General features: G+C 47.2%; 1 protein-coding gene across 1 annotated transcript in view; it reads left to right on the forward strand.

Annotated features, from left to right (window-relative positions):
- Positions 1-995: 995 nt before the first annotated feature.
- The window catches only part of FAT2 (FAT atypical cadherin 2), a gene marked incomplete at both ends in the record, with an annotated part of 64,020 nt that continues 44,945 nt past the window's right edge, over positions 996-20,070 (forward strand). Inside the window, 8 exons of the mRNA XM_079701536.1 lie at positions 996-4,251; positions 5,984-6,298; positions 12,421-12,479; positions 13,843-14,154; positions 15,146-15,356; positions 17,126-17,265; positions 17,913-18,194; positions 19,250-19,460. Of these exons, the coding sequence (XP_079557662.1) occupies positions 996-4,251; positions 5,984-6,298; positions 12,421-12,479; positions 13,843-14,154; positions 15,146-15,356; positions 17,126-17,265; positions 17,913-18,194; positions 19,250-19,460 (4,786 nt within the window). The remainder of the gene's footprint in view (positions 4,252-5,983; positions 6,299-12,420; positions 12,480-13,842; positions 14,155-15,145; positions 15,357-17,125; positions 17,266-17,912; positions 18,195-19,249; positions 19,461-20,070) is intronic.

Consider the following 20,070-nt stretch of genomic DNA (forward strand, 5'->3'; position numbering starts at 1 on the left):
TTCCAGGAAGGGAGGGATTTTCTCTGTTCAGGGTTACAAGACGAGTCAGAATCAGGCTCTGTCCAAAGGGACTTGTGGTGGGACAGATGTAGGTAAGCCTGGGATGGGGGAAGCAGCCCTGGCCTGTGATGCAAGGAGCTCCAGGTCTAATTCTTGCTTCGTTTCTATCTAGCTGTAAGGCCCTGGGCAGGTCCCTTTGCTTTATGAAACTTAGATTCCTATGACTAGTAATAGCTAATATTACATTAAAACTTACTATGTGCCAGGCACTATGCTAGGTCATTTACCTTTGCTATTTCACTTAATTTTCACAACAATCTAATGAGGTAGTTAATATCCTTATTCCTATTCTACAGAAGAGGAAATCGAGTCTCACAGAGGTGAAATTGCCTGCCTAGAAAGTCACCCAGTTAGTAAGTGGTGGAACCAGGCCTGACAGCCTAGCAGCCTGATGCCAGGCCTGTGATCGTGGTCCCTTTGCTTTTCTGCAGCCCCTACATATGCAGACACAGCTCAGTTCAACTGGAGCTGAGCCCTGATGGAGGAGTCTTGTCAGAAGTACTTAGGGCCAGACTGCTAAGCTTGGGTACCTGGTCAGAATGATTTCACCATCACTGGGGAGACATTGAAGGTTTTGGGAAAAGGAGGGAAGTGGTAAGGACAGTGTTGTATCTGCCAGATGCCCTTCAGAAAGCACTTAAACTAGTCTGTTATTCTTCAAACACAAGGTTTCGCAATCTCAGCCCTACTGACTTTGCTGTGGGGATCTGTCCCATGCATTGTAGGATGTTCAGCAGAATCCCCGTCCTCCATCTACTAAATGCCAGTAGCACCTCCTGCACACAAGCTGGGGTAGCCAAAAATACCTTCAGACATTGCCAAATATCTCCTGAGGGGCAAACCCACCCCAGTTAAGAACCATGGCAGTAGGAACCATTTCTTTCCTAACTTGTACCCTTTCTTTTTCTGCCCAGGGTTTCGGGAGGTTTTCCATCATGATTATTGCCTTGTTGGGGTTTGCCATTTTCTTGCTCCATTGTACAACTTGTGAGAAACCCCTAGAAGGGATCATCTCCTCAGCCTGGCGCTTCACACACCCCCTTTATAATGTGACCATCTATGAAAACTCTGCTCCCAAGACCTACGTGGAAAGCTCTGAGAAAATGGGCATCTATCTCACAGACCCCCAGTGGGCAGTGAGGTACCGGATTATCTCTGGAGATGTGGCCAACGTGTTTAAAACAGAGGAGTACATGGTCGGCAACTTCTGCTTTCTGAGAATAAGGACAAAGAGCAGCAACACAGCCGTTCTGAACAGGGAGGTGCGAGATAGCTACACCCTCATCATCCAAGCCACGGAGAAGACCTCGGAGTTAGAAGCTCTGACCCGCGTGGTGGTCCACATCCTGGACCAGAATGACCTCAAGCCCCTTTTCTCCCCGCCTTCATACAGAGTCACCATCTCTGAGGACATGCCCCTCAAGAGCCCCATCTGCAAGGTGAGCGCCACAGATGCCGACCTGGGCCAGAACGCCGAGTTCTATTACACCTTTAACACAAGGTCGGAGATGTTTGCCATCCATCCCACCAGCGGGGTGGTCACCTTGGCTGGGAAGCTCAACGTCACCTGGCGAGGGAAGTATGAGCTGCAGGTGCTGGCTGTGGACCGCATGCGGAAGATCTCAGAGGGCAATGGATTTGGCAACTTGGCAGCACTGGTCATCCATGTGGAGCCTGCCCTCAGGAAGCTCCCGGCCATTGCCTCAGTGGTCTTGGCTACACCAGAGAGCAGTGATGATGCCACCTATGCCACGGTGGTGGTAGATGCAAAGAGCTCAGGTGCTGATGTGGACTCACTGGAAATTGTTGGTGGTGACCCTGGAAAGAACTTCAAAGCCATCAAGTCTTACGCCCGGAGCAGTGAGTTCAGTTTGGTTTCCATCAAAGACATCAACTGGATGGAACACCCTCATGGATTCAACCTCAGCCTGCAGGCCAGGGGTGGGAGCAGACCTTCTTCTTATTCCCAGATCAGGGGCTTTCACCTACCCCCTTCCAAACTGGCTTCCCTCAAATTTGAGAAGGCTGTTTACAGAGTGCAGCTTAGTGAGTTTTCCCCTCCTGGTAGCCGTGTGGTGATGGTGAAAGTAACCCATGCCTTCCCCAACCTGAAGTATGTTCTAAAGCCATTCTCAGAGAGTGCAGAGTTTAAACTGAATGCCCGCACGGGGCTGATCACCACCACGAAGCTCATGGACTTCCATGACCGAGCTCAGTACCAGCTACACATCAGAACCTCACTGGGCCTGGCCTCCACCACTGTGGTCATTGACATCATGGACTGTAACAATCATGCCCCCATGTTCAACAAGTCCTCCTACTACGGCACCTTTGATGAGAACATCCCTCCAGGCACCAGCATTTTGACTGTTACGGCCACAGACCAGGATCATGGAGAGAATGGATATGTCACCTACTCCATCGCTCGCCCAAACTCTGTGCCCTTTTCTATCGACCCTTACCTGGGGATCATCTCCACCTCCAAACCCATGGACTATGAGCTCATGAACAGAATTTACACCTTCCAGGTATGGGCATCAGATTGGGGATCCCCATTTCGCCAGGAAAAAGAAGTGTCTGTTTCCCTTAGGCTCAAGAACTTGAATGACAACAAGCCTATGTTTGAGGAAGTCAATTGCACTGGGTCTATCCATGAAGACTGGCCAGTAGGAAAATCAGTAATGACCGTGTCAGCTATAGATGTGGATGAGCTTCAGAACCTAAAATATGAGTTTGTGTCAGGCAACGAACTAGACTATTTTCATCTAAATCATTTCTCTGGAGTGATATCCCTCAAACGCCCTTTAAGGAACCATACTACTGGTCAACCCATCAACTATTCCCTGAAAATTACAGCCTCAGATGGGAAAAACTATGCCTCGCCCATGACTTTGAATATTACTGTAGTGAAGGATTCTCATTTTGAGGTCCCTGTAAAGTGTGATAAAACGGGGGTATTGACACATTTCACAAAGACCATCCTGCACTCTGTTGGGCTTCAGAATCAGCAGTCCAGTGATGAGGATTTCGCTTCCTTAAGTGCATATCAGATCAATCATCATACCCCTCAGTTTGAGGACCACTTCCCACAGTCCATTGACATCCTTGAGCGCGCTCCTCTCAACACCCCCCTGGCCCACCTGGCAGCCACCGACCCTGATACTGGCTTTAACGGCAAACTGGTCTATGTGATTGCAGATGGCAACGAAGACGGCTGCTTTGACATTGAGCTGGAAACAGGGCTGCTCACTGTAGCTGCCCCCTTGGACTATGAAGCCACCAGTTTCTACAACCTCAATGTAACGGTGTATGACCTGGGCACTCCTCAGAAGTCCTCCTGGAAGCTGCTGACAGTGAATGTGGAAGACTGGAATGATAATGCACCCAGATTTCCTCCTGGTGGGTACCAGGTAACCATCTCAGAGGACACAGAAGTTGGAACCACAGTTGCAGAGCTGAAAGCAAAAGATGCTGACTCGGAGGACAATGGGAGGGTTCGCTACACCCTGCTAAGCCCCACAGAGAAGTTCTCCCTCCATCCCCTCACTGGGGAACTGGTTGTCACAGGACACCTGGACCGGGAATCAGAACCTCAATATATACTCAAGGTGGAGGCCAGGGACCAGCCCAGGAAGGGTCACCAGCTCTTCTCTGTCACTGACCTGATAGTCACATTGGAAGATGCCAATGACAACTCTCCCCAGTGCATCACAGAACTTCACAGGCTTAAGGTCCCAGAGGATCTGCCGCCAGGGGCTATTCTAACATTTCTAGATGCCTCTGATCCTGACCTGGGCCCTGCGGGAGAAGTACGATATGTCCTGTTGGATGATGCCCATGGGACCTTCCATGTGAATCTCATGACGGGGGCACTCAGTCTGGAGAAAGAGCTGGACTTTGAGAGGAGGGCTGGGTATAACCTGAGCCTGTGGGTCAGTGACAGTGGGAGGCCCCTGGCCCGAAGGACCCTCTGCCGCGTGGAGGTGATCGTCCTGGATGTGAACGAGAACCTCCACCCTCCCCGCTTTGCCTCCTTTGTGTACCAGGGCCAGGTGCGGGAGAACAGCCCCTCGGGAACCTCAGTGATGGCAGTGGCTGCCCATGATGAGGACAGTGGCTTGGACGGGGAGCTCCAGTACTTCCTGCGGGCTGGCACCGACCTTGCAGCCTTTAGCATCAACCAAGACACAGGTACTGGGAGTGGGATGGGATGGGAGGGCCAGGTGCTGGGAGAGGATGGGCCTAAGGGAATCAGGCACTGTCTTGAGAGAAGTCAGGCTATAGGCTAAAAAGAACAATAAATAGGGACACTCCTTCCTGTCCCTTTTATTTTTAATTTATATACATATATATATACTATATATATAGTATATATATGTATATATATGTATATATACATATGTGGGTGTATGTATGTATATCCATTTAAGTTGAATCAACCATCTCACACACACTTGTATACATACACACACACACAAAAACATATATTACATATATATGCTTATAAAAATAATGTATCATAGTTATAAAATTTTTATATATAATTTAAAAATGAATGTTTCTCTGTGTCCCATCTCCCCAGATATAATCTCTATTAACAATTTGTCCTATAATCTTCTAAATTTTTCTCACTGTATCTGATATATTATCACTTTTCATTTTATTATTATGAAAACATAATACAACAGATACTAATTCTGAAACTTATTTTGTCACCAGGATATCTTATATGTCAGTACATATAAATCTTCTTCATTCTTTTTTAATGGCTGCATTTGTTCATATACTTTTACTCATATGCAGTGAGTCTCTACAGGAAAAACTCTTAAAAATGGAGCTCTTGGGTCAAAAGATAATATTAATAGATATATAATATCCATATATCCATCATCCATAGATATATAATTAACATCAACGTTAATAGATATTTTCAAATTGTCCTCCAAAAAGGCGGCACCAACTTATTTATTCCTCTGAAGCTCCACAGAAAATAAGTGCAATTCAGCAAACACTTACTGGGCACCCTCTACTTGTGAGGTCCTGAGATAGGCACCTTGGGAGAGATCCCAGGTGAATAAAAGTAGGTCCTTCTGATGGGATGATTTCTCTCCGGGGTAGAGGGCAGGGTGATGTGGTAGAAAGAGCATTAGATTGAGAGTCAATTCTAGACCCAGCTCTTCTGCTTACTTGCTACATGATCTTGGTCAAGCCATGCTCTTTCTCTGGGCCTCAGTTTCCCCATCTGTCAAAGGAGTAAGGTTCCTTCAGCTCTGAGATGCTATGGCTTTGAGTACAGGCTTTGCCTTCTCATCTGGGTCTTTCCAGCTGAGTGTGACCCATAAGAACTTAGGCTACAAGCCTCTTCTACTCACTCTTGGACCCTGTTCGACTTCTAGAACAGTGCTAGTTCATAATAAGCAATTTGTAGATGAGTGAACCAATGAATGAAGCCAAGTCTCTAAAATCATGAAGATGAGGAGAGGCGAACAGCAATTTATTTATCAAACCCCTACCCTTGAATTGGTATCTATAAGGACTTGAAGCTTGAAGGAACCAGTCTAAGGAAAAATGTAAGGAAATCCCACTTAGAGAATGTGAAATGAATAAATTGGACTCGGCTTGAAGTAGTCAGGAGAAAGTAGGTCAACTACCATGGTCTTCTGGAAACCCTGCATATGCCCACATGCCCAAGTCATGGGCCTATCTTAGCAGAGAAAGGCTGTGAGAGGTTCTACAATAAGGATATGAATTTCCCTGTGTTTAACTCAGCAGCTCCCATGCATATCAGCCACAGTTCCCTTTTCTCGTGGAATACTTATTAATATCCTTTCCACAGTACCATTTCAGGATTGTTAGGTAAAGTGCTTTCTAAAGCTACTTTGAGCTCTAAAATATTTTGGGTTTGGTGATTGACTATCCCTAGGAATGATTCAGACTTTCGCACCCCTGGACCGAGAATTCATGTCCTGCTACTGGCTGACAGTACTGGCAGTGGATAGGGGTTCCACCCCACTCTCTTCTGCAACTGAAGTCTACATTGAGGTTTTGGATGTCAATGACAACCCACCCCAGATGTCCAGACCCGTGTTCTACCCCTCCGTCCGGGAGGATGCACCCCTGCACACCTCCGTGCTTCAGCTGGATGCCTGGGACCCGGACTCCAGCTCCAAAGGGAAGCTGACCTTCAATATCACCAGTGGCAACCATATGGGATTCTTTGTTATTCATCCTCTCACAGGTAAGGACCTCAGAAATCTGGGAGCATAGGATTATCTACAACAGTGCTTCTCAAAGTGTGGTCCTAGAATGGCATCATGAGCATCACCTATGAACTTGTTAGAAAGTCAAGTTCTCAGGCCCCATCTTAGACCTACTCAATCAGAGATCAGGGTGGGGACCAGAAATCTGTATTTTAATATGACATCCAGAGGATTTTGATGTGTGCTAAGTTTGAGAAGTGCTGCTCAACAAAGTCCATCTCTATGGAAGAATAAGAATATGTCAGTTTTCTTTCCTTGGAGCCTAGGGAAGCTAAGCAGGTTCCCTAGGTGGTCAAGCTGGGACTATTTCAGACCTCCAAGTGCTCCCAACTGACCATTCCTGAGAATCACAAGCCACAGGTTGAATCTCTTAACTTTAGTCCCAAACTGATCTCAAGCCTGCTCACGGCACGGTGGCCATACAGATCCACTTCAGAGGAACCAACCATCTCACAAAGGTCTATCCTCAGTCCAAGGCCATCTTGGATGGTTTAGAGGAATCCAGAGGTCATTGGCTTGTAGCCGTGAACCAGATGTAGCCCACAAAGCTGTTCTGTTTGGCCTGCACAAGCTTTAAACAGTGATTTTTCAAGTTGTTGCCAACATTTAAAAATTTGGAAATTTCGCAAAACATTCCAGATTTCTGGTTGTTCTTAAAATAACTAGAAGATCTGGCCACATGGACCGCACATCCCATGGGGCCACAACTGCCCGGAGCTGACAGCAGCTCCCTGTGTACAGCAGGTGTGTCCTCTGTGCCCACAGCCCCCTCACGCCCGACTGTGTTATTTCCGCCTGCTTCCTGCAATTACGCTGCCTGCCTGGCTCCCAGGAGAAGGTGAGAGCCATTTCCCACTGCTACAGGTATGGCTCCAAGGCCACATGTCCCTCTTGACCATGAACAACAACCCTATTGCAGAGAAGGCTGACATTCTCTCCTTCGAACCCAACTTCCCATTCTCCAGCTCCAACTGACTCTTGTCCTGGAAGGACAGAACTCTGGCAAGATTGGAGGAAGGAGAAGGGGAGAGAGCTGGCAGCAGCTTCCTGATCCTTAAGGCAAAAGGGAGTCAGGAGGAGCGATGGGCCTGGGGATCCTGAGGCAGACAGTGGGCGGGGGATACAAGTGCCCCTTTGCCCTGTGACATCTGTTTGGAAACTTTGACCTCGGGGAGTGGATTAGTCCTCCTAGAAGGAGGATGCTTTTCTCTTGAAAAACAGGCCTAAGCTGGCTCTCTGCCTGGGCCCACTCTGTCCCTCCCTTTTTGGAAGAGGGAAGAGATCTCTCACCTAAGGCAATAGGTTCTCTACTTCTTCCAAATCCCTGCTCTGTTCACTATCAACAGTTCCCTGACACCAGGTCTGGCAAAATGCCCCAGAGGGCAGAGAGCTCTTAGTCTTCCTACAGTTGAGAAGAAATTTTTATCAGCATGAACATTTGAAAATAAAATAATAAGTCAGCAATGATTCCCCCACCCACCCACCCACCTTTCTTATCCACATTATATTGTCCTACTTCCATACTTGGATCCCTTGGATGGCTTCCCTATGCCCTTAAGATAAAGCCAGACCCTGCCGTGTCCCACAGACTTGTGCCTGACCAGGCCCCTGCTTTCCTTTCTGGCTTCATCTTGCCTCTCTTGCTCTATCACTCGCTGGATCCAGCCACATGGCCTGCCTTGGTCCATGCCCTCTCCTGGCACAGGGCCTTTGCACATGCTATTCCTTCTGCCAGGAGTCTCTTCTCTCTGTTTTCAGGCTAACTCCTGCTCTTCTTTCAGATCTTGGCCCAGCTGTTCTTTCCTTAGAAAAGTTTTTCCTGACACTATAATACATCTCCCAGCAGCATCTACTTTTTAAAAACACTTATCACTTAGAACATTATATTCATTTATGTAATTATTCCATTAATTATCCATGTCCTTCACTAGACTTCAAAGGCTTTCCAGAAAAGGAGCCTTGATTTTTTTTTTTTTGCCCACTATAATATAAAGTCCCGGCACACAGTAGGACCTCAATAATTGGGAAATGAATGAAAGAATCTCTGCCAGCATCCACAATCTTTTGTTAAGCCCAAGACTCATTTATTCAGCAAACGTTTAAAGGTGTCTGCCCTGATAAGGCATTTAAATTACGTGCTGTAGAGAGAGGGGAAGATATAAAACATAATTTCAGGCCTTGAGGAATCCAATTCATCAGGACCATGAAGATCTGGATGTAAAAAAAAAGCTATAGAAACAGTGTAAAGAGTACCACATTGGGACTTCCCTGGTGGTGCAGTGGTTAAGAATCCGCCTGCCAATGCAGGGGACACGGGTTCGAGCCCTGGTCCGGGAAGATCCCACATGCCACAGAGCAAGTAAGCCCGTGTGCCACAACTACTGAGCCCACGAGCCACAACTACTGAAGCTTGCGTGCCTAGAGCCTGTGCTCCGCAACAAGAGAAGCCACCGCAATGAGAAGCCCACGCACTGCAACGAAGAGCAGCCCCCGCTCGCTGCAACTAGAGAAAGCCCATGCACACAGCAACAAAGACCCAACGCAGCCAAATTAATTAATTAATTGATTAATTTTTTAAAAAAATTATAAAAAAAGAGTACCACATTGTTAAAATATGAGTAGATGTGGTACTGTGACTGTTTAGAAGAGAGAGGAAGCTGCTCAGTGTGGTAGACCAGCAACGGCTTCATGGAACAGGGGAGGCTATGCCGAGCTGAAGGATGCGGAGGATTTGACAAGCAGCAGTCTGGCAGGGCACTTGGGCAAGGGCCGTGACAGGAGAAATAGCCAGGAGGGAAAAAGACGCAGGTCTTGTTGAAGACAGAGCAAGTACGTCCATTTTCTTTTTTTCCTTTTAGTTTTTTCTTCTTTTAAAAAAATTTAATGGTGAAATAATTGTAGACCTACAGGAGAGTTGCAAAGAGAGTTCTCATACACCCATCACCCAGCTTCCCCTAATGTTAACCTAGCACATTTATCAAAACTAAGAATTAATACTGGTGCAAGGCTATGAAGGAGAATACAGACTTTACTAAGATTTCCCCAGTTTTCTCTGCTAACATCCTTATTCCCATCCAGGACCCCACACTACCTCTAGTCCTCACGTGTCCTGCCTGACCATTCCTCAGTCTTTACTAGTCTTTTATGAGCAAGTAGGCCCATTTTCTAAAGGCATATCCATTTCCACCACTTATCAAATATAAGATCTTGGGGAAGTTACTTAACTGCTCTATGTCTGAGTTTGCTCACCAGTAAAATGGAGATAATAATAGCTACCTCTTTGGTCGTGGGGAAGACTAAATGGGTGAGTAGATGGAGATATATAAGGAGCTTTGAAGAACGCCTGGACGTGTAAGAGCTCAGTGAGTGCTGGCTCTTATGATTCTGAGGAAGGGCAGAGGGGGGAGAGGAAGCTGGCAGGGTAGGTGGGGTAAGACCTAGATGGCAGTGGGTCAGGGTAAAAAGAGTAGAAGAATCTAGAATCCATTAGAGGTGGAATCAACAGTAGTTATAAAACCACTGGATGAGGGAAGGGAGGGAGAGGGAAGGGGCTGAGATGGGGTGATAGGGGGACATTTGTTTGGAGGAGAGAAATGATAAGAGCTGAATCAGCTGAATGCCCGCCTCGTGCCAGGAAGGGTCCTTGATGGACCCTCACACAGCCCCTTGGGGGTGGTTCCACCATGTCCCCATCCTACATGGGCACTCCCTGGAAATCCTGACACCAACCTCAGAGGGGCGACGAGGCTGAGAACACGGGCAATGGCCCAGGAGGCCAGGCAGCAATTCCAGGGACACTGGCCCTGAGAAGATGGGGGGGAGGCAGTGGTGAGAGAAGGGAGAGAGAGAAAAGAAAAACCAGAGATGGAGAAAGAGTGACAGATTCCAAGATGCAAAGAGGGGGAAGGGAGAGAGGAAGCTCTGGGAAGGCAGAGAGAAGGAGAATGGTGAGGGATGAACAGAGAGAGCGGGGAGGGGATGAAGAGAGAGCAGGACTGAGCCAGAAGGAAGGCTCCCAGCCAGGGCCCTCTCATCCCCACACTCTTCCTGGGGGGCACCCGGATGCTGGGCCTTCCCCATGAGGCCCCTCAGCTTGGGGACAAGCTGGGTGGGGCAACCTGAAACAATATTCACTCTGTCCTAGAGGAATGCATCTTCCTCTCTAGCTGTGGGGCTTTCCAGGAGCCTTCTCGGATTCCTCCCATGCCTGCCTTCATTGAGGGAAGAAAGGGCGGGAGGACAAGAAGGCAGGCACATGGCGCAGACAGAGGTCACTCCTCACACCACACTCCCATTTCCAGCACTGGAGGCCTCATCCCCAACACCGGATGCCCGTTTCTCTCATGGAGCCCCCATCCCCACACTTCATTCCATTACTCCATCATTTAATTGCCTAAACAAGATCAAGAAACTTACTGAAAGTTTTTAGAACACCCACTGATCCCCTACCAATAGCTCTGCTTTCAATGAAAAGAGACCTCCTTACCCAGCTAGGACCTCTCAGTCTATGGGCGTGGATGCCTCTCTAGGCCCCCAAAAACCTTGAGCTTGACTTTCCTGATGCTTGCAGAGAACCGGCACCTTCTCGCCTTTATGGCCTCAATTTATAGCCATAGTGTCTAGAAAATGAAAACCAGAATTACAGACCACTAAGTTCACCTTCCTGAATTTACAGAGGAGCACTCCGCTGGCTCATCTGTGCCAGCCCAGTATGGGAAGAGCCGGCCCTGGGTCTCAGATGAATACGAGAATTACAACAAAGGAGTAAAAAGCCACCCCTCTGTGATTTCTCGTGAACTGAAGGCAGTGACTGTGATCCCTGTTATAACCCCTGATGAGCTGCCTTTTTCACTCAACAATATACTGTGCTCGGGACCCTCCTCATGGTGAAAGCAGGAAGTAGGTGGGAACCTCCGCTCATGCCATCACCTCAGCTGTCCTCTCCCCTTCCTCTCTTCCCCTTCTTTCTCTCCAGAGTTCCATTTCCCCTTCATGCTCTTGCTCTCTAAAGATGAGAAGAATTCTGATCTAGGCTTTGAATGTAACCCTAGAATTTATCCCAGTAAAATGGCCCTGGGCAGAAGACCTACATAGACATTTCTCCAAAGAAGACATACAGATAGCCAACAAACACATGAAAGGATGCTCAACATCACTAATCATTAGAGAAATGCACATCAAAACTACAATGAGGTATCACGTCACACCAGTCAGAATGGCCATCATCAAAGAATCTATAAACAATAAATGCTGGAGAGGGTGTGGAGAAAAGGGAACCCTCATGCACTGTTGGTGGGAATGTAAATTGGTACAGCCACTATGGAGAACAGTATGGAGGTTCCTTAAAAAAGAACTACCATACGACCCAGCAATCCCACTACTAGGCATATACCCTGAGAAAACCATAATTCAAAAAGAATCATGTACCGCAATGTTCACTGCAGCTCTATTTACAACAGCCAGGACATGGAAGCAACCCAAGTGTCCATCAACAGATGGATGGATAAAGAAGATGTGGCACATATATACAATGGAATATTACTCAGCCATAAAAAGAAACAAAATTGAGTTACTTGTAGTGAGGTGGATGGACCCAGAGTCTGTCATACAGAGGGAAGTAAGCCAGGAAGAGAAAAATACCGTATGGTAACATATATATATGGAATCTTAAAAAAAAAAAAAAGTTCTGAAGAACCTAGGGGCAGGACAGGAATAAAGATGCAGACGTAGAGAACGGACTTGAGGACACGGGGAGGGGGAAGGGTAAGCTGGGACGAAGTGAGAGAGTGGCATGGACATATATATACTACGAAATGTAAAACAGATAGCTAGGGGAAGCAGCTGCATAGCACAGGGAGATCAGCTCGGTGCTTTGTGACCACCTAGAGGGGTAGGATAGGGGTGGGAGGGAGATGCAAGAGGGAGGGGATATGGGGATATATGTATATGTATAGCTGATTCACTTTGTTATAAAGCAGAAACTAACACACCATTGCAAAGCAATTATACTCCAATAAAGATGTTAAAAAAATAAATTAAAAAAAATAAAATGGCCCTGGGAGCCTTTGCTCCAGTCTCCCTCCAACCATCTCTCCTCCAGGTCTCCTATCCACTGCCCAGCAGCTGGACCGAGAGAACAAGGATGAACACATCCTGGAGGTGAGTGATGCAGCTGAACCCATTCACTAGATTTGAAAACCTCCTGCAGGAGGCCAGGCTGGAGCCAAGCCAGGCCTTGGGGCCACATGCACGTTTCCAGGCAGTGGCTGAGGAGGGTGCTGACTCAGAGAGGAGTTGTTACTTAAGCTGAGCCTTGCTGTGGTTAGTGGTTGAGACTCTCAGGGTCTTCGCTGGCTCTTGAGCACTGTGAAGGGAAGGAATCTGAAACCATGTGAGGGCTGGACAGGAAGCACTGATAGATTAGCAATGCCTGCAGTGAGTATAGGAAGACGGAGCAGTACACGTGGGCTATGCACTTGTCCCGTGTGCTTTCCAGTCCATCCCTGCACTCTAGAGAGAGTCACCCAATGTCAAACACTAGGCCAGTAGCAGAGCCAGGATGAAAACCCTGACCTTTGTCCTCTAGCTCTGTGCTCTTTCTAGGACGTCTCTGAAATCACATAAGCATCCCTGGTGACCATTCCAATGAGAGGTGTAGGTCTTGACCCAGAGGGGATTAAATCTGAAGGAATCTAGTTATATCCCCTCCTGCACTATCCACAACTAATGAACAGGCATCTCTTCTAGTCTTAAAGATGTCAGCTGGGAGGGACACATATTCCTCAGCAGGAATTTTGCCTTCTATGCTCCCAGGCTCTGGACGTTCCCTTGGTATGAAACAGGCATTACTAGTAAGCAGCAGCCACACAGCCCTCTAGGGACTGAGGCATTCTCCACAGTTCAATAGAGGCATTTACCTTTAAACAGCAAAATATATTAAGAACTCGGAATCATTTAAAGTGGAAATGCCCCTTCTCATACTGATGCATGGGATGATTTGCCCCTACCTGAAACAGCCCGATTCTGAAATTGTTTTCGTGCCTTTACTCTGTCTCTTGATATCATTTCATGCATTGGGCGGCATGTCTGACTCCAAAGGTACCACCCATGCCTCCATTAACACCTCCTCAATTATTTTTTTCTAACCTCCAGTAGCTTAAGGAAAGCGAGAACAAAGCTTACCAGAATTACGAGCAAATAAAAAGTAAATGGTCTCCGAGAAATGGCCATTTGCCTCCTGAGTAAAGAGTTTTAGCTTTTGTCTAGAGCCTCTGTGACTCTTCTTCCACTTCTTTCTGGTTTCTTTCTCTGTTCTTGCTCGCTTTCCCGTGGGCGAGGTTACCAGAGAGCTGGGTTCCAAGAAGGTAAGGTTATGATAATAAAAATCACGAGCGTATACCAAACAACAGATGGACTGGTATTTCCAGGCTTTTGAAAGCAGCGGTAGTGGCAGAACTGTGTTGGGTGGCGATACATATTCACTGCCTTGCGTTTGTCAACTCACACTGGATTCTGTCCTCAGGTGACTGTGCTGGACAACGGGGAGCCCTCCCTGAGGTCCACCTCTAGGGTGGTGGTACGCATCTTGGACATCAACGACAACCCCCCTGTCTTCTCCCACAAGCTCTTCAATGTCCGCCTTCCAGAGAGGATCAGCCCACTGACCCCTGGGGCTGTGTACAGGCTGGTGGCTTCAGACCCGGATGTGGGTCTCAATGGCAGGGTCACCTACAGTATCGAGGAGAGTGACGAGGGGGGCTTCAGTATCGACCCGGTCACAGGCGTGGTGTCGTCCAGCAGCATCTTCCCAGCTGGAGAGTACAACATCCTAACGGTGAGGGATGGATGGAGGCCGTGGAGGGGGAGTGGCGTACCTGGTCAGGGATTTTCTTTGAGGATACAGGAGGAGGGAGACAGCCTTCAGGCTTGACGGAGGTAGTACTCCCCTCTGTGGCTTTCTCCCAGAGAAATTGGGAATCCCGACTTCAGCCAAAAGATCAGAATTCTGGGCCTTTCTCTTTGAGGGCAATAAGGTCCTTGCCTGGGAAATCCACCCTATTTAGAGATAAAGATTTTAGTGAGAGGAGCAGGGTTTTGAAATCAAGATAAGCCTGGGGTCCAATCCTGGTACTGCCATTTTACAACTGTGTGGCCTTGGACAAGTCACTTAAACCTCGTGAGCCTTTGTTTCATCATCTGTAAGATGGGCATAAGAACATTTTCCTTGTAGAAAGCCAATATAGCAAGTGGCTAGGGCCTGGGCTCTCATGTCAGTAGCCTGAATCCAACCCCAGCCTCACTGCTGGCCAGGCAGACATCCCAGGCAGGTGAATTCACTATGCTGAGCCCCAGTTTCCTCCTGCAAATGGGAGGTGATAACAGTACCTCTCTGAGGGCTGTCAATAGGATTAAATTAGATATTGCACACAATGCTTTTAGAGCAGGGCCTGATAATAGGGAGTGCTCAGTAAATTCTAGTTTATTATGATGATGGCTGTTGGGAAGGGTAAAGGGCCCATGCATGGAAAGTCCAGTTCAGGAAGTAGCACACAAAGCCTTCAGATAATAGTGGCTTTGATTAATTTTTTACCACCTATGAGTTTCTGGAGCACAGTTCTATGCTCTGTTCACCACTGTGCCTGCTGCAACTGGCTTGGTGCCTGTTTACGTAAGCTCTCAGCTGTGTGTTGAATGGATGAACCAGTGGACGAAAGCCCAGCTCAGTCAGTCACAGGGCGCTCTGTCTCCTGGCCTGGCCACCTGGGTCTTCTTGTTTCTTAACCCCAACCCTACAGTCAAAGCCTCCACTTCTGGCCCCTTTTCAGGTCAAGGCAACAGACAGTGGGCAGCCACCGCTCTCGGCCAGTGTCCGGCTACACATTGAGTGGATCCCCCAGCCCCGGCCCTCCTCCATCCCACTGGCCTTTGATGAATCCCACTACAGCTTTACAGTCATGGAGACAGACCCCGTGAACCACATGGTGGGAGTCATCAGTGTCGAGGGCCGACCTGGTCTCTTCTGGTTCAGCATCTCAGGTGAGGGCCCAAGGGTCCCATCCTTGTAAACCAGCCCTAGTCCTTAGGACACAATCCTTCTGAGCCCTCTCAAGGTCACACTCCATGGCAGATGCTGTTTTGGCCATGACTGGTGATTGCCTCTCCTCTGGTCCTTTGGGGCAGTGGGTAGTCAGACCATTGCTTCTGCCAAGCTTTCCTTCACACCAGCTGTGATCTCAGGTGCAACCTCCACAGTCTCACTGGTAACCCCAGCCAGAGCCAGACAGGGCCTCAGTTATCCCGAGTTCCTGGGAGACCTAAGACAGTGGTCCAGAGAGACCCAGAGGAGAAAGCACAAGTTTTATGTTTCCTCTTCTGACTCAGTGTGAACATCAGTATAGAGCTGACTTCACTGACCATGAGCCCGAGGCCAGCTGTACCCTGGGGCCCTGCTTAACGTTCTGGTCCCAGGTTCCATCCTCAAGATCAGGGAAAGGGTCTATTTTTTTTTTTTTTTTTTTGCGGTACGCGGGCCTCTCACTGTTGTGGCCTCTCCCGTTGCGGAGCACAGGCTCCGGACGCACAGGCTCAGTGGCCATGGCTCACGGGCCCAGCCGCTCCGCGGCATGTGGGATCTTCCCAGACCGGGGCATGAACCCGTGTCCCCTGCATCGGCAGGTGGACTCTCAACCACTGCGCCACCAGGGAAGCCCAAGGGTCTATTCTTGTAGTGGGAGACACTTGGGTCCAAGCTCTCATGGCCTCCTGTGAAATTTCTTTCTGTTTCTAAATCAAGATTTTGTTAAAACGTCTTGGGGTGGGGCGTGGTTCATAGGTTCCTTTGGGAACCTGAGGAATGTTTAGGTCCTCTTCCCAGAAAGATGCATGCGATTGCACGCACGTGGACACACACACACACACACACACACACACACACACACACACACCCCTGCATGCAAATTTAGGGGTTTTATAGATTCTTTGAAACCCAGTCAGGGATTCCAGGTCAAGAATCTCTAATCTAAGAGCTTCAGTACCCCCTGAACCATGAAGTCCTATTACAGAGATTCCCAGCCTGCTTCAGAGGTTGGATACCAGCCTGTCTCAAGCTTTTTGACCTCCTAGATTCACTTCCAGTTCTGATTCACTGCTCTTTTTAAGTATTTGACTTTTTTTCTTATAGGACATTTAGAAAACACAAATGAGTACAGAGAAGAGAATAAAAATCACCTAAACTCCTACCAATCCGAAGATAATCCCCTGTTATCATTTTTATGTTTCCCTCTAGTCTTTTCCTTTATACACCCATACACTTAGGGTTATATGAAAATATTGTCATATAACCCTTTAAGATATATCATGAACATATTTCCATGTCACTAAACAAATTTCTACGAGCAGACATTTAAATAGCTGCATGCTAATTCTATATTTTGGATTCTCATAGTTGATTAAAACAATTCCCTCTTGTTGAACAGAGTTACTTCCATTTTTTCCCATGTCTAAGCTGCTTTAGACTATGCAAACTACCTGTAGGCCATGATGTAGAGCTCCATTACTCCTGCATGTTTCAATTCTAGTAGCAGAATACATTCTAGCGCAAATTTTGGTCTTCCTCTGGGACTCTTCAGTCCTTCTAAGTGTACTTCTTCCTGAATCATCACTTGGATCTTCAAAATAATTTGACAATAAGTTGAGAGGATCAATTACCACCTCCTCTAGATCTGCCAGCCACATCCCATAGTACTTGTGCTATTACTGCCTACATCACTGAGGTCGTGTGTGCTTTCCTCTTACCACCCATCCAGGTGGGGACAAGGACATGGACTTTGACATTGAGAAGACCACAGGCAGCATTCTCATCGCCAAGCCTCTCGACACAAGGAGGAGGTCAAGCTATAACTTGACCGTGGAGGTGACCGATGGGTCCCACACCATTGCCACCCAGGTGAGAGGCCTCACTGGGAACCCTGAGTTGAGAGGAGATGGGAGGCCTACTTGGTTGGAAGGCAGCTGTGCTCACCACTGTGCCACCATTGCACACTGGGGCCTCTTTAGTTGGGATGAGGATACAGAAGGCTCTCTGTGCATGTGGTGTACCTCAAGGAACACTGAATTTGGAATCAAGGTTCTGTGCTCTAGTCTTGTCTGATCACTCTCTATGTCTGTGATCTTGGGAGAATTCTTGTTCCCACTGTGGATTTCTAGATAATGAGGGGTTTTGTTTAAATGAGCAGGTTTTAATTAAAGGTAGAGTGCCACAGGGGCTACCATAGACATAAGGAATGATGGTAAGTGGGGCTCTGGATTTCTACTCTGGTTTCAGCCAGTTTTATTTGTTTCATATACTGGAATTGCACCCAAAAAATTGCTTCTGAAGAAAAGGCCCTTTAAGAAGAATTTTGTTTTTGAAAACCACGAAACTGCATACCATCTGAAAGCCCTGTGATTTTGAAATCCTATCATTCATTCAACAAATATTTATCAAGTGACTGCTGTGTGCCAGGCCCAGTTGTTATGGTGGAGAACCAGACAGACAAGGTTCCTGACCCCCTGGAGCTTACAGTCCCTCTTCTCTTTCATTCTCCTCCCTAGGTCTACATCTTCATGATTGCCAATGTTAACCACCATCGGCCCCAGTTTTTGAAGCCTCATTATGAGGTCAGAGTTCCCCAGGACACACTGCCTGGGGTTGAGCTCCTTCGAGTCCAGGCTACTGATCAAGACAAGGGCAAGGGCCTCATCTACACCATACATGGCAGCCAAGACCCGGGAAGTGCCAGTCTCTTCCAGCTGGACCCAAGTAGTGGTGTCCTCGTAACTGTGGGGAAATTGGACCTGGGCTCGGGGCCTTCCCAGCACACACTGACAGTTATGGTGAGTTAACTGAAAAACTGGGTAAGGATGTGCTTGCACACGATGTGTGGGGTGGACATGCTTGGAGGCGTGCTGAAGGCTGCTGAGCCAGCTGTACTGATGCTCATAATGATAATCCATGAGATGAGTTGTGACATTTCACAGCCTGCCAGAGGCACCTTCCATAACAGATGCCTGGGAGTAAGGAAAGAGATGGGACAGCTGCCAAAGAACCCCCTGAAAACTTGGCTTTTTCTGGGCTCACTCCAAATAGCCCCCAAGAATTCTCTCCTTGCTCCATGACTGCATGATCACACAAACTCACATAGCGTCAGAGCTGGGAGGGACCCAGAGACCATCCCACCCAGAGCAAGCAGGTATATAGGGCACAAATGAAGGAGGACTTGACTCTTAGGGTCACGTGCCTGCAGTTTTATGACCCTGAGAGTGAGAGCTTCCTTAAATGTATGCCCTACATGCCTCATTTGCCTCACTCTAGTCCCAGCCCTGGTCCCACCCATTTCTCTTATCTTACACCTGAGGCCCATAGAGGAAGAGAGACTTGCTCACCATCATACAGTTCTTTACGATGGAACCCAAATCAGAGCCAAGCCTTCCCGACTCAAGGTTCTTAAGTGTTAGTTTATCATCCTCTGGGCACTTAAATATATATTAAAGGCTCTGAGAAGTCCTGCAGCAAAGAAAACTTCAACTCCATTTTAGTGCAGTGCTCCCTAAATTTATTTGACCATAGAATTTGTTTTTTTCCTGAATAACGTGTTGACATCTTGAAGAACTCATATTCTCTGAGAACCAATTTGGAAAATACTGCTTCTCTGCTTATTTCTGCATTTCTCCTGAAATGGAATTATCCTGAAAATAGCTAAGCCTAATAATCACGAATTGATAAATCTATTTAAGAAGAAAAAAGAACGAAACTGAGAGCAAAATTCAAAGGAATAGAGAGTTACAATTGTGTGCCTTTTTCACTGGCATTCTCTGTCATCGACCTTAATCTAACCGTCCCTCCTCCCATTCCACTTGCTGCTCATCCCATTGCACCCTTGGACCCACAGGTTCGCGACCAGGAGATGCCCATCAAGAGGAACTTTGTGTGGGTGTCCATTCACGTGGAGGATGGAAACCTCCACCCTCCTCGCTTCACCCAGCTCCACTATGAGATGAGTGTTTCTGACACCACAGCCCCTGGAACAGAGCTGCTCCAGATCCGAGCCATGGATGGTGACCGGGGAGCCAATGCTGAGGTCCACTACTCCCTCCTCAAAGGTGAGAGGCCTGAGTTAGGGACATGAGGGGAGGGACTTTGGCAGTAAGGGAAAGCACCAGAGGCATGGATCTGCAAGTTATTCAAGTGCCAAGCTCGCTAAGCTTTGGCAAATTATCATTCTAAGGCACTCCCTGGGACTATAGTGACCTAAGTTAATGCACTTTCAAAGGTGGAAAGAACAGTAACAAAGGATTACTCAAGTTATGGGAGAATTTACATAGAGAATACATATATATTCACCAACAACCACACATGTAAAGGATGCTTATGAAGTTCATGTGACATTTTAAAAGATAATATCTTTGTGTACGTACAATAAAAGGGACCTATAAATACTTGGTAAGATATACGGCATAGTTTTAGGAGTATTTTCTTCTAAGGCCACATCATGATTTCATATCTATTATATGTATATTTTTTATCTTAAAAATAGGAATATTACCTGTGCCAGAAACTAGTTGTAAAGATTAAAAGAGAAAATGTATGTTAACACATGCTGTAAACTGTAAAATATTGTACAAGTGCCAGGGGTTATTACTATCATTGATATGTGTTAATTATAAGTAGTTAATAGGACAAAAATGATAATATCCAGTACCCAACTAATTA

The sequence above is a fragment of the Hyperoodon ampullatus genome (genome assembly GCF_949752795.1).
Source record: "Hyperoodon ampullatus genome assembly, chromosome: 4".
NCBI lineage: Eukaryota > Metazoa > Chordata > Mammalia > Artiodactyla > Ziphiidae > Hyperoodon > Hyperoodon ampullatus.